At 36.8% G+C, this 15,797-nt stretch overlaps 1 protein-coding gene across 10 annotated transcripts in view; it reads right to left on the bottom strand.

Moving 5' to 3' along the window:
* Kansl1 (KAT8 regulatory NSL complex subunit 1) overlaps positions 1-15,797 on the bottom strand; it is a 132,313-nt gene that overhangs the window by 22,943 nt on the left and 93,573 nt on the right. For 6 of the 10 annotated variants that reach the window (XM_075990422.1, XM_075990427.1, XM_075990419.1 and 3 more), the window contains 3 exons: positions 15,058-15,199; positions 7,761-7,859; positions 623-738 (listed from right to left, as the gene is read on the bottom strand). In XM_075990422.1, coding sequence (XP_075846537.1) covers positions 623-738; positions 7,761-7,859; positions 15,058-15,199 — 357 coding nt within the window. The remainder of the gene's footprint in view (positions 1-622; positions 739-7,760; positions 7,860-15,057; positions 15,200-15,797) is intronic. The other 4 variants (XM_075990425.1, XM_075990429.1, XM_075990423.1 and 1 more) reach the window with 1 other exon arrangement.

The following is a 15,797-nucleotide window of genomic DNA, read 5'->3' as shown; positions in this document are numbered from 1 at the left end:
TATAAAATAACTTGGTATTGGGAGGTAGATGCAGGTTGATCTTTGAGTTCGAGGCTAGCTTGGTCTACATAGTGAGTTCTGGGCCAACCAGGGCTACAGAGAATCCCTGTCTAAAGAGAAAAAACAAAAACCAAAAACCTTGGGCACAGTGTAAGACACACAAAGTATTACTCAATAATAGGGTTGTTTTAGTCAGCCCTGGCTGGGAATAACTAGGCACTCCAAATTCATTTTTTTTGGCATTTTTTAAAAACTGATTTTATTGAACCATACATTTTTCCCCCTTTATTCTTTCCTAAATCCAACTTTTTTATTTTTTGAGACAGAGTTTCTCTGTGTATCTTTGGAATGTGTCCTGAAACTCATTTTGTAGACCAAGCTTGCCTTGAATTCAGACATCTGCCTGCCTCTGCATCTTGAGTGCTGGGATTTAAAGGTATGCATCACCAACACCTGCCCCCCCCCACCCCAATTTCTTTAGCTCATTCTGGCCTTGAACTCGTGATCTTCCTACCTCCGCCTCTTTCACCAAATCCTACTGGTGTGTGCCACCACAACCGGCCAAATTCAACTTTTACATACATGGGCATTAAGCGTGAGAAGTAAAGGAGATAAAAATTACCTGTTAACAACCCCATTGACAGGTCTCAGTGCTCCACATGATTTGGTAGACAAGGACTCTGAAATATGACTAACAGGAATACCATGATTTTCTGAAGGCTGAGAAACAGACTCAATCTGAGTAAAGAAAAGAAATAAAAAGCACATTAGCACTAACCCCTGCAACACCATTTCACTGAAATCTCTGACATGGAACTTGAAAAACAAAATGTGGGGGCTGGAGAGATGGCTCAGTGATTAAGAGCATTGTCTACTCTTCCAGAGGTCCTGAGTTCAATTCCTAGCAATCACATGGTGGCTCACAACCATCTGTAATAAGGTCTGGTGCCCCCTTCTGGCCTGCAGGCGCACACACAGATAGAATATTGCATACACAATCAATCAATTAATTAATTAATGAAGTAGAGAAGATGGGAACATTAAAAAAAAGTATATGACTTAAATAAAATAATTAAAGAATTAGCTCTGGAGAAAAGAGGAACCTAAATATTTACCAGATTACATGTAGAACATACATAATGACAGAGGAAGAACCTCAATATAATTCTGTGGAACAAAAGTATAGCCAAACAATTATACAGTAACATAACTCTCCCAAAAAAGGGTAAAACAGTAACAGTATCAAAACAGTAACACAGCATCTTCTCAATGATAAATAGCACAGGTTTGGGTTTTAGTTCTTTAAAATATTGTTTTGGGTCTGTGTGTGCCCTCGCCTTTATGTGGAGGTCAAAAGACAACGTGGTGGACTTGTTTCTCTCCTTTCCAACTTCAGCAGAGGATGACCTTGAGCTTCTCACTCTTCCCTCTATACACTCTCCCCTCCCTACGTAGACTCTGATTGGCTAATGTGGTGTTAGCAATTGAACCAGGACCTTACATCCCTAGCCCAGAGAATTATTATTTACAAAATTTCAAAAGGAATAATGTTGTTTAATTACAATAAACCTATAAGCAGGATTTATATATATATAAATATATAAATATAAATATATATATCATTGCAAATATTTATAACTTAAGGAAATAGCAACTGCAAAATATCTTGCCAATTTTACTCAAAAGGATAGTTATGGATCAATAATTCCTAGCCAGTTTCTACTGCTTTAACTCTACCCACAAACATTTTGTCAGGCCAAAGTACCATTATATCCCCAGTGAATGCAAAAACTGAAGGAAAAGAAACTATTCCTGCTTAACCAAAGGTAAAAATGATATTTTGAACTCCTGAAAAAATAGCAATAGCTTACATTTTTAGCATACCTTTCTTCTGAGAAAGCATATTAATAATAGTTAAGTTGTTTTCCCCATCACTTCTATAAAGTAGGTTGATTATGAAATTGATAAAAGATAACCAATATATAATACTTTACTGGCATTATTACCAATACTCAAGCAAAAAAATGTTTTCACTAAACAAAATCCTCAATTTTGAATCTAGGACTAAATGCTCATTTAAACAATATTTACACAAGGAGGATTTTTGCTTTGTTTTGCTTTTAGAGGCAAGGTCTGAGGGAGTAGTAGAGGATGTCATGTTCATTCTCAGCTATATACTGAGTTTCTGGGCTATATGAGATCTCATCTCAAAACAACATACAACAGAAGCACAACAAAAATATACAAGGGCCCATTGTGTACAAAAACAAAACAAAACAAAACAAAAACTCACCAAAAAAAATCAAAGAAAAAGTAAACCAAAACTAATAGTAGATAAGAAAGGAGTGATACTACTGTTTCTTGAACCTCCTTCTCCCAACAAAAATCAAAACAAAAACCCTCAACCATTCTACTCAACTCAACCATTCTCATTCTACTATGAGAAGTGGAATACACTATTTATAAACAAACACACCCCTATCACAAAAACATTAGCCACCATAAAAGATATATATATAAGAAAGGCCAGGTGTGGTAGGACATGCCTTTAATTCCAGCACTTAGACAGAGCCAGGACAGCCAAGTGCTATGTAGAGAAACCTTGGGACAAACAAACCTAACAATAACAAAATCAACAAAAAAACCCATTAAGGAAAGAAAATTAATTTCTACTTACCTTCAGAAAACAGTTTGGACTGTATAATAGATAGCATTAACATTTTGTACACAAACTCGTACTCTAGGAGTAATAAATTTATTTCTCACAGTATATGAGCTGGTAATCATAAAACCCTTTTATATAAGTGCTTCTACTGAACACATAAGTATTGCCAGATGTGGTGGCACACATATCTAGCTGCAGCACTTTGGAGGCCGAGTTAAGGATTGCTGCCAGCCTTAGAAAGCAGCACCAAGTATCAAAATGAAAACAACTATCAATAACAACATGAAAACTATTATGACAAATTGGTAGTAATTCATGGGTAAACAAGATTTAACTTTGTAGCCAGGTTGGTCTCAATCTCATTTTTTTTCTTTTACGATTCTTTTATGGGTATGAGTATTTTGCCTGCATGTGTATGTATATGAATCACACATGTATCTGATACCTTCATAAAAAAGGCATCAGATCCCCTTTAACAGGAGTTACAAAGGTTGTGAGCCATGATGTAGGTGCTGAGAACTAAACAAAAGTCCTCTGCAGGAGCAAAATGTGTTCTTTACTGAGTTATCTCTCTCTAGCCCCCAGTCTTAAACTCATAATCTTAAACTCAGTCTTAAAACATACAGATGAACAGATAATGAAATAAAAATAGACGTGTTACAGATATATGAACACCAGCAGTTAAGTTTCTTGGCTTTATCTATTGAAAAATCTTATAATGATACAGACAGCAATGAGTATAACCAGTACCCAGATCTTGGTTTCTAGACAATGTTCTCTCCAAGGCCAGCCAGGGCAGCTTAGTCACATACTACCTCAAAACAAAAAACTAAAATAAATAAGTAACCAAGTAAAAATGCCATAAGAGCCGATCTAAAAGCGATTCCAATGCCATAACTAAATAATTCAAGCAAACGAATCTAAAACAACAACAACAAAACACAAACCCATGTAAAATAAGATTAATGGTGATAAATCTATTCTAAGTACTGAAAAAAAAAAAGCTGAAGAGATAGTAGGTTCAGTGAGTAGAAAAACTTGCCAAGAAAGCACGAGGGCCTTAATTTGGATCCGTAGTGTTTTCATAAATCATGAGCCAGAGTGGCAGCCCCCCTATAATCCCAGAGCCAGGGGAACAGAGACAAGGTATCCTCTGGAGTAAGCTACTGAGCTAGACTAGCTGAATTGGAAAACTCTGGGTTACAGTGAGATCTCAAATACAGTGGAAAGCAATTAAGAAAACACCAGATATCAACCTTGAAGCTCCCTCTCCGCACTCATGCATGAAAAACATACTAAATAAATAACTGAATGACAAAGAAAGACATTATTCTATGTAATGACAGTTGTTTGTAATCAGAGGCTGAAGCAGTGGGACTGAGACTCTAATATTTAACTTGACCTATGCTGATACACCTGCCTCAGAACAAAACAATTGCTTTGTAAAATTTCATTAGCTTTCTTCAAATAAGGGCTGTTATATAACTTGGCTGAGCCACACCCCTAAGGGATCTTAACATTTGATTAAAAGTAACTCACTGCACACATGTGCCATTCTCTCTGTTCTGTTTTTTTTTTTTCTTCCCTTCCTCCCCCAATTCCTTCTTTTGGACAGTCTCATGTATCCTAGGCTGGCCTCAAACTGACTATACAGTCAGGTTGACCTTGAACTCTGATTTTCTATTCCTATCTAGCATATGATATACTATCATATACCCAGCTTTACTTTACATTTCTTTCTATTTATTTATTTGTTTGTTTAGGTTTTTCGAGACAGGGTCTCTCTGTGTAGCCATGGCTGTGCTGGAACTTACTTGCTCTGTAGACCAGGCTGGCCTCAAACTCAAGAGCTCTGTCTGAATCTCCTCCTAAGTGCTGGGATTAAAGGTTTGTGTCACCACTTCTTTACTTTAGGTTTCCTGATGGAAATTATTTAGTTACTTGCTGTCAATAAGTTGAAATGCAACTGAATTTAGTACGTTGATCTTTTATCTTGAGACTTTTATATAAAAGGACTTATGCTTTTGAAAACTTCTGCATAAGGTTTTCAAAAGTTTTGCTTTGTCTATTCCAGTTTGAATGACTTGTGCACTAGCCATGACAAAGTACAATGCCTTTGCAACATTCCTTTTATACAGGCAAAAATGCAGTATGTTTTACAGTGAGTATACTTTTCTGAGGAAGTTTGCTTCTAGTCACAGCTCGCTGACAATTTTATTTTAAATTACATTTATTTGTATGTGAGTGAGTGCACACCAAAGGACACATGTAGAGGTCAGAAGACACCCTGTGGGAATTTTCCTTCTTTCCACCACACGAGTCCCAAGTATTGAACTCAGGTCATCAGGCTTGGTGGCAAGCATTCTTACTTGTTCAAGACAATTTTGTTTTTTTTTGAAACAGACTATCCAGCTGGCTTCTAACTCTAATGATGCACCAATAGAAACCTTTTCGTTGTTCATGACACGTTCTGTTATATCCATTCGTTTGATTTGTTACTATGGCTAGAAATTTTCCCTTCTACTTTTTTTCCCATGAGTTTTGGATACACTGGAATTAAGCTATTTTGAAAAAAATTTGCAAATACAAATTCAATTTCTTAAACAAAAATATGGCGATTCCTTTATTTATATTTGGTTCACTGTAACCACAAATGTCACCACTATGGAGTCAACACACAATGAATAGAAAATATAAGAAACCTATCTGTACTGAACATTCACAGGCTTTTGGGGTTATTATTCCCTCAAAAGAACACTGTATTTACATACAATGTATGTTATATTATGTATTAGAAGCTATTTAAATGTTATTTAAGAGACAAAAGTATACATGGGCACATGAGTTATATGCAAAATTACCATCTTCTCTATTTGATGTTTATTGATGGGGAGAGATAAAATAAAGGGGCAGTCAATCTCGAAACTGTATCTCTTAAAGAAGCTGAATATTTCATCTATGTTGTCAAAGCAGCACTAAGCTGTTTATAAAATTTTATTATTTGTAAAATCTGTAGTGTTAAGTCTTTATGTTGGCAATTTTATCTTTTCTCTTTTGTATTAATAATGACCTACTAACTTTACTATCTTTCCAGAAGACAAACGTTGATATTTGAATTCTATTGTTCATCTTGGTTTTGCCCTTTCTTTTTTTAGTTTTAAGATTTATTCATTTTTATTTTATATGTATAAGTGTCTTGCCTGCATGTGCAAGCACGCCCTGCAGAGGGCAGAAAGCACTGGATCCCTTTGGACTGGAGTCATAGATGGTTGTGAGCCTCCATATAGATGCTGGGAATCTAACTTCAATCCTCTGGAAGAACAGCCTGTGTTCCTAACCTAAGCTATCTCTCCAGCCCTCTTGGGTGTGCATTTTTTCTTTTTAAAAAAGATATATGGGGGGGGAGGGGGGCTGGAGCGACGGCTCAGTGGTTAAGAGCATTGCCTGCTCTTCCCAAGGTCCTGAGTTCAATTCCCAGCAACCACATGGTGGCTCACAACCATCTGTAATGAGGTCTGGTGCCCTCTTCTGGTCTGCAGGCATACACATAGACAGAATATTGTATACATAATAAATAAAATTTAAAAAAAAGATATATAGGTTTCTTGGGGGTTGGATAGGCCTATATATGAATTGTTTTAATTAGGCTAACTAGTGAGTGGTTCCATTCCCTGGAATAGGGTTCTAGACTTCATAAAAGAGAGAGCTAACTAAGCACCAGAATCTATGGCTTTTGACTTCGAGACAGCTGATGGAATATGTTGACTACTTATGTTACAGGCTCCCTGAGTTCTGTGCCATGACACCGTATACCCTGGAAGTATGAGCATTCTTTCATCAGGTTAGCTGATCACAGCAACAGGAAAGGTAACCAACAGAGTTCAAAGCCAGCCTGCTAAACTTATTGAGACTCGGTTCTCCATTCTTTTTTTGTTCGCTTGTTAAGAAACAGGGTTTCTCTGTGTACCCCTGGCTGTCCTGGAATTAGATCTGTAGACCTGGCCTGGAACTCACAGAGATCTGTCTGCCCCTGCCTCCCAAGTGCTGGGATGAAGGCATGTGCCACCACTGCCCAAAAAATCAGGTCTAGACAAGCAAGCAGAACCAAAGTAGCAGAACCAGGTAAAGACCAACCAAACATTCAAACATCTCTAAGCTCTTCCTTGGGAAAAATACTTTGTTTCATCAAATCCTGAGTTCACACTAATAATAACAGAAAATAAATGATGATAAAGTATTTTGGGTTGCAGATGAAAGCAAACTCCTTAGTTTAACTTAAGCAACAACAACCACCACCATCCAGAAAGTCTTGTTCATCTCTTGGGAAGCACAGCCAAAAGAAAACATTAACAAAGTCTATAGTTTCAAAGACACTGACACTTCTACCAAGTAATGTTAATATTCATAAAAGTCAGTACCTTTTTAAGGAGAAAGGATAAAGAAATGAAATAGGATCCAATAATGTAAAAGATTATTAAGATGATAGTTTTATTCTTATTACAAAATAAGAATCACTCACAAAAGTGTTTTTGGTATTGCTGCGGTATTCTCTAATCCAGTATTTTCCCCTTTGCTCTTTTATTTGTTCTTTGAGAATTTTGTACAGTGTTTGATCATACATCCACACCCACACACACCTGTCCATCTCCTCCCAGGCCCACTCTTCCCTTTCTTACACATCCAAATTGGTATCCTTAAAAAAAAAAGAGAGAGCCAGGTGTTTTAACCTCAGCACTCTGGGAAGATGAGGCAGGAGGGTCTGTGTATTCAAGGTAAACCTGATCTATATAATGAGTTCCAGGACAGTCAGGACTATGTAAGAGAGACTCTATCTCGAACTCCCAGCCCCTCCCCCAAATTCAACTGTGCTGTCTGTATTCTTCTGAATGTGTGGCCTTCTAACTCCCTCTCAGCAGCTTCTTGGCACTATACTGGTCCAGAAGAGTTACCCTATCAAAACTGTATGCACATGTTACCTGTATGGTGCCCTGATTTCAACCACTACTCTGTAACCTTGTGTTTGAGCTGGTTACAATTGCTTGACCTGTTAAGAGCTACCTTATTTCTTTCCCCCCTTTCTATCTTTTATACTTACCAATTTATCAGTCCCATGATCTGTCTTCACCTCAGAACTAAGTGAAAATAAGTCTGTTGTATGGTCTGGGAAAGGTGCCTCCCCAAGGACTATCAACCCCTGTAGGACAAAGAGTAGAAAAAACAGTGTGAGCGGTATAAACTGCAAGCTTAGGAATTAATCTGAAATTGGTAGGGGCAGGGAATTTGTTAACCAGGTCTTTTCTCTTAACCTATGGCTCAAAAACAGCCTGGAAAAGCAGTAGCTTTACTCTCCTGAGATTTTTTTCAGGGTTTCAGGTACAGCTCAGTGATAGAGCGCTTTAACCCTTCTGGGCAAGGCCTTGGATTCTAACCTTGTCAAAAAGGCTTCAACAAAAAGTTGAGGAACAGTGACAAATTCAGCAAGATGCTGGGATTCATATCTAAGCCAGAGAGATGATTCAGTAAGTAGGGGAGCTTGTTGCTATGCCTAATGATATACATGAAGAAGAGAGCTGATTCTATCAGCTGTCCTTTGGCCTATAAGTTCTGACTGTGGCATATGTGTGCATATATGTGTGGGCACACCTACAAATAAATGTAAATTTAAAAGAAAGATTTAGATGCTCACACCCTCCTTTTCCTTTACCCTCATTCACCTGTCGCTCCGTTTATTCTGACCTACCAGATCTAGAATCTTATCAGAGTATTTTATTGTACCTGATAAATAATCAACTAGATTTTATTAGGTTAACATGAGCAACGGAAGGTTTTCAGTTAAATTGATCATAAATGTGTATAATTACTACACTGGGCTACTTTTGTGAATAATGAATTCATGAACTTAAAGAACTTTATCTGAGCACAAAAAAACAAAACAAAAAAGGACAAATGGAATAGTCTGTGCAACTGAACCACAAACTTCTTAAAACACGTCCCAAATGTAGATTCCTTGGAAACTAAATAATGCCTAAAATTGAGTCTGTGCTTAACAATTTCAAATCCAGGCTTTATAATTATCATATGAAAGAAGTTATGACAGCAAACAAAATTAAGTTTTTCAGTTAGCTAGTGGAACATGCCTATGATTCCAGTACTTGGGAGGCCGGAGCCAAGAAAATCTTGAGTTTGAGGCCCAACTGAAATACATAAGACTTAGCATTGAAACCAAACATTAGTAGCTTTGCTTTATCTGGCATGTGTGTATGTGTAGTTAGTGTGCATGAATGCATCTAATGAAGTTAATGTCAAGTTGTCTTTCTCAATCCCCCTACATTTTAAAGAAGCAGAGTCCCTCATTGAACCTGGAGCTTGTCAATTTGGGCCAGTCTAGCTCACCAGCTTCTCCAGGGGATCTTATATCTCTGTCTCTCCCTATCCCCATTACTTCTCCCTCTTGACACTGGCTGCTCTTCCAAAGGACTCATCTTCAATTTCCAGTACACATATGATAGCTTACAACTATCTGTAACTAAAGTTCCTGGTGATGCAGTGCCTTCTTCTAGTCTCTGTGGGAACTAGGCACACTAGTGATGCACAGAAATATAGGCAAAATATTCATACACATAAATCAAATTTAAGAGAAACTTCCATCTGAGTATAATGGCTCATACACAACAACATAGCATTGAGGAAGATGAGGCAAGAGGAAGGCCATAAATTCAAGGTCATTCTTCTGGCCAATAAAAAAACTGTCTCAAAAAACATAAATCTTAAAAATACTTTCTTACTATTTTGTTAAATATAAAACAGACCCCCTAAACCTTATCACTTAAAAGTTAAAAAACTTTTTGCAAAAGGCAGTGTTCTTGTGCATTATTTCTGAAAAATATTCCATCTAAACTGCACACAATGGTAATGCTTATCATCTCAGAACTTGGACAGAATTCCAGTTCAAGGCCAGTTTAGGATATGAGACCCATCTCAGAAAACAAAAAGAAACTCATGAGGCTGCGATAAGTATTTGGAGTGGTGATTAATGGGGGAATTAAGACAAGATCTTGAAGCAGTTCATGCTGGCTCTGAACTCACAATTCTCCCATCTCAGCCTTTAAGAGGTTGGAATTGAAGGTATGTACCATCATATTCATCTAGTTTAATTTCTGTTTTTAAACAAGGACCAAAAGATTAAGAATTGGGAGAGACCACAAAGGTGTATAGTCAAATAAATTATTAAAGTATAAGTCTTCAGCTGATTCCACTCATCTCCCTTCCATCTTATTAAATCCAGTGTGTGTATTGCACGCTCATGTGCCTCAGTCTAAGTGCTAAAATTACAGGCCTAAGCCACCATGCCTGATTTAGCTCTTTCTGTATCCACCCCCACCCCTTTTTTCTTATTTCCCACGGAGACAGTTTCTCTGTGTAGCCCTGCCTGAACTGGAAATCACTTTTTAGACCAAATTGGCTTCAAACTCAGAGACCAACCTGTTTCTCTTTGCCTGGGATTAAAGGCATGCACCGCTAGGTTTGGTTTCATTTTACTCTATCTTCAAAATTTTTCTTACATTATAATAACTGATGTATAATTTCACAGATGACAAATCAGGAAGAATAAAAAAAATGGTAATGGATGCTCAAGATTGCTTATGGAAAAGAAGTTGCTGTTAACACCAAACCCAGCTTGGTCTCTATGCTTTTCCTCAGTTTTTAATTACTATATGTGAAATCTCAACACGTGTTGAAATGATGAAAAGAACAAAAGAACATACAGAATGTGTTAAAAAGAAAATATTGTGAAGATAGTTTATAATTATCTGTCTGATATAAGCCTCTACCCAGAGATATCACCTCTGGAACTTTAAGATGCGTGAATGAACTTCTACATAAGAAAGAGCATGAACGTCAAATTACAGATGCTGCTACTATGGGGGAACTAGCTAGGACCCTCCTGCAGCCTTTTTCCCATCCCAGGTACACCAAACAAACTACCCACTATGTTGTTTACAAGGCAGAAGTCCCTAAGGTGGGTAGTACAAAATCAGCTTATCTCAAATTAGAACACTCCCCTTTAAAGTATTTAAAGTAAAAAAATTTCCTTTGTTCTGAGCTGCTGTTGTGACAACTCCTAACCTAGCTTCTCTAAAGAATATTTTAACTGAAAGCTACATTAGCAACGAGTTTAAGGCAAAAACAAGTAGTACCACACTCAGGAGGTAGAATCAAGAGAATAAGTTGTTCAAGGTCCTCTGTTCGAGGCTCCAAACAAAAATCTAATGATACCACAGTGTATAAAAGAGTAGGAGGAATTACTAGAAAATATATGTTTTTTTTAAGATTTAGATGTTACCAGCTAACTTTTGTTAGAACAGAAATCAGACTTTGAACCCTGGAACCCCCAGCAAACACAATAGTCCCCCTTTTCTGAATAAATCGCTTTAAAATTTTATTATTTTTTTTTAAAATTTCATTTTTATTTTATGTACATGGATATTTTGCCACAATACCTCTGGAGGAAGGTATCTGATCCCCCGAGACTGCAGTTATGGACAGGTGTAGGCTGCTATGTGGGTGTTGGGAAAATTCTGGGAAGAGTAATCTGTGTTTAACTGCTGAGTGTCTCTCCAGCCCCTGGAATACAACACTTTTAAGAAAGGTAAAATTGGGGCTGGAGAGATGGCTCAGCAGTTATGAGCACTGACTGTTCTTCCAGAAGACCTGGGTTCAATTCCTAGCACCCACATGGCAGCTCACAACTGTCTATAAATCCAGTTCCACGGGATCTGACACCTTCACAACAATGTACATAAAATAAAGTTAAATAAATCATAAAAATATCTTTAGAAAGAAAAACAAAAGAAAGGTAAAATCAGTCAGGCGGTAGTTAAGGATAAATGCCTTTAATCCCAGCAGAGACTGATCTCTTGAGTTCATGGCCAGCCTGGTCTACAGATGAAGAGTTCCAAGATTAACGACGTTACACAGAGAAACCCAGTCTCAAAGAAAGAAAAGGAGTAAAGAAATATTAATATATAAGCAAAGTAAATCAGGAGTAGTGATATATATATATACCTCTATAATCCCTAGTAACTAAAGAGGCAGAGAGAACTTCAGCCAAACCTGAGGATAAGCTGAGTTACAAAGTTTAGGTCTAGGCTAGAGTGTGCTACACAGTAAGAGACTGATTAAAAACCTAAACACACAACACAGTACCACCATAAAAACAAAAACTAAAAGCCAAATGATTGCAGACACCTTTAACTTGAGTATGTGGAAGGCAGAGGCAGGAGGATCAGCCATTCATGGTCATCCTTGGTTACCCAGCTAAGCAGAAGCAAGCCTGAGCTAAATGGCACCTCGTGAAGGAAACGATGGCAGAAAATGTAACTGAGTTTTCTAATCTGCAACAAAATTAATGCTTAAATGTGACAAATACTTACAAAATTTCATGTTCCCTACTATACCCAAAGACAAATTTACAACTCAATAGCTATCACCGAGCATAAACTCATCTCATAAAGGGGAAGATATAATTCATGCAAGCTTGGCAAATCATGACAGCAAATTTTAGCAGGACTTAGCATACTTGTTTTTTACAGTTTGTCATATTCTACTATCACAGGAGAAAAATATCCTCCCCCTTTGTGTGTAAAAAAGTAAACAATTAAAATAACTGCTAAAGTGAACAACAGCTCTGGAGATGGGCACTCAAATCTCAGCTCTGTGTGTTCATTTAAATGACCTTTCATTTCTTTATATTTAAAACTATGGAATAAATTAAATAAAAATTAAAGTGTGAGTTGGGTCTTATGGTTCAAGCCCATGTCTAGGCTACTAAATGAGTTAATGACAACCTGGGTTACTTAGTGAGACCTTGAAGATAGAGCACAGTCTTAGTCATTGTGCAGAATATGCAAAGGTGGAGAATTTAACCCTCAGAATCACCAAACTAATTAATCAAGATGAACATGGAGAACATTAAAATACTTATGATAGGGGGACCTGGAACACTCAAAAAAGTCCGTATTATAGTGCTATATAAAAATCAAATTCATGTAATGTCTAATTAGAGAAAAGTTTTAAGAGTTAGCTGCTAGGCACAGTTGAAGATTACCCCTTCAAAATTCAAGCTGAGAATCTGAGGTTGTGCAGTTATTTCAAAGCAGTATCTTTGTAGATGACATCAAGTGAAGATATGCTCTTCAGTGTGGACAGTAAATACAAAAATTTTTGTATACTTTATAGTTATTTACCTAATTTATTATAATTTGTGTGTGCATGTTACATGCATGATATGTATATGGTACATGCCATTATATAGACTTGCTGTCCCTTCAAGCTTTATGTGATTCTTGAGCAAGACACAGGCTGTCTGTTAGGTATTTTAATCAAGATGTATTTCATAATTGCTATTAATTCCCTAGGTCGAGCTGAAATATTTACGGTATACAAAGTAACAATGGATCAATTTTATAATGGAGACTATAAAACATACATGTACGTACATGCTTTGAATGTTATGTAAAATAGGAGAAGCAACAAAAATGACTATATTATACTAGCCTCAGGAAACTCATTCTCAAATATATAAATTCACACTTAACTTATTAGCTGTAAAAGCCTCCAAGTAGACACTGAAAAGGTGTCTGTGACACAGTAATTTACTTGGGATAGGCACAGTTTCTTAGCTTCTACCCCACTTCACAATCTATACTTAAAAAAATTCCCGTGACAACCACTTAAAGAAACTAAAATATTTACTAACACTGGAATATATTTTAGTTTTGCCCCCATTGATTTTTTTTTTTAAGAGACGTTATTCAGGGAACAAGAGTACTTTAAGCTATGTCTTTGATGAACTTCTTTGAGTTCAATTGTCAAAGGCCCACACATAAAGTAAATAAAACAAAATAGAAAGTCAAGTATAGTGGGGCAGTCTTAAAATCCTAGAGGTACGAGAATGGCAGAGATGTGCAGAACCCCAGGGTTCTGGTCTGCCAGCTCTGGTTAGCAAGCTCTAGGACAGACACAAATGACTCTTTGTCTCAAAAGAAAAGATGGGCAGCATCTAAGGAACTCACCTAAAGTGTTGCTTTGGAGCGCATATGCTTTTGTGTGTACACTTGTGCACAGTTTTTTTTTTTTTAAAGACTTTTTACAAGCATAGGGCATTTTAAAGAGCATTAGGCTTTATCTAGGCTATGTACTGGCCATGCAGCTCCCACACTATTTGTAAAAGACTTAGTAATAATAAGCATAGGTATATGCATGTATACTCTCAGAGGCCAAAAGGCACCTTACTTCTCGTAGCTAAAGTGACAGGCAGATGTGAAGCCAAACATGAATACTAGGAATGCTTTTAGAAGAGCAGGAAACACTATTAACCGCTGAGCCATCTCTTCAGCCTCCATCTTGAGCTTTAAAATGTTTACATGAGACTGATGATCTAACTTAGCAGATTAATGGGCTTGTCAACCAAGTCTGATGACTTGAGTTGGCCCTCAACATCAAACTATTATTAAAAATGCTTTGCAAGAAGAATGTAAGCACCATGAAAGCAGGACATTTGTTCTCTAATATATCCTACCAGAAACCACTGTGGGTACATAGTAAGCACTCAGTATTTGTTGAGGGATTTGCTTCCTGTGTATAATTTCTCAAGTAAAATTCAAAACAAACGGAAAACATTTTTTTCCAATACAGCTTTATAAGAAGAAACACTGCTCAATGTCACTGTAAAGATAATCAGTCCTCTGCAACCAAATAGAAAATAAAATTCTTATGTTTTATCTAAGTTTTTGATAAGCTTTTATTGAATTTTTTTGCCAAAAAGAGAAGCCTAGCAATAATAGAGAATGTCTAATCAAATAAGCAAAATGAAAAAGCAGACTTCATGCCTTTCTCAAAATGAAATAGACAGTCTGTAGTTATATTATATGGTATCTTTTTATCATATTTTTAATATTTATTTAAATATTTATTTATTATGTATACAATATTCTTTCTGCATGTATGCCTGAAGGCCAGAAGAGGGCACCAGACCTCATTACAGATGGTTGTGAGCCACCATGTGATTGCTGGGAATTGAACTCAGGACCTTTGGAAGAGCAGGCAATGGTCTTAACAGCTGAGCCATCTCTCCAGCCCCCCCCTTTTTTTTTTATCATATTGGACCAGATTCCATTGTTTCTAATCACATGTCAAGTGAATGTTACATTCTATTTTCTGAGCTACACTATAGTACCATCAGGCTTAGACCATTAAACTATTAGGTCAAGTAGTTAAACTATGTATTTTGATATTGTTAAAGAGTTATTGAAAGAATGATAAGAGGTGGAAGAAAAGAGGTAATGGAAGATTTTAAACTCATCAGAAAACACCAGAAATGTATCCCTTACCTTATTAGCACGTATCTGTTTATAAATATCCGTTTGCTGGCGAATTCGATATTCCAAGTCAGAAACATGGGCCTGAAGCCAGTTCCAGCGACTGACAATAGCTGCTCGGTCTGCAGCCCATCTCCATTCAGATCTGCGTTTCCTACAAGAAAATAAACTGAGTGAAATCCAAGAGCCGCATTACTATCTATACCAAATGGGGAGAGGAACAGAGTGGGTAGATTCTTACACAAACTAACTATGATGTAAAGACAGACAAAAAAAAAACCAAAACAGACAATCCACTTTCCTTCCAAAGCTAATTTAAGTAGAGGTAAAACTAAGTAGAGGTGTTTATTATACCCTGATACTGTGGGACCAAGTTTTTCCTGAAATTGCTTTAGATTCTCAGGAGATAAAAGACATTTTCTTTGTTAAAACAGTATCTTAATAAAACTTTTTAAATTCATTCTTCCTACCTACCTACCTACCTACCTACCTACCTACCTACCTACCTACCTATCATCTATGTTTATTTTGAAGCAGGGTCTCCCTATGTAGCTCTATCTGGCCTCGAACTGAGGTTCACCCGCTTCTGCCTCCCTAGTTCTGAGATTAAAAGTGTATGCTACAACATCCAGTTTAATAACAATTTTTTCTAATATAAGAAGCCATTAAAATTATTACAGCTACAGAAATTCAAACTTCCTGAATAAAGATAAACATATAAAGCTTCATAGCAGAAGAAAGCTTCATATTCT

This window comes from Microtus pennsylvanicus, chromosome 11 (assembly GCF_037038515.1).
Source record: "Microtus pennsylvanicus isolate mMicPen1 chromosome 11, mMicPen1.hap1, whole genome shotgun sequence".
Classification (NCBI taxonomy): Eukaryota; Metazoa; Chordata; class Mammalia; order Rodentia; family Cricetidae; genus Microtus; species Microtus pennsylvanicus.
Note: the sequence above shows the minus strand (reverse complement) of the source record. Positions and strands in the feature narration are given on the sequence as shown.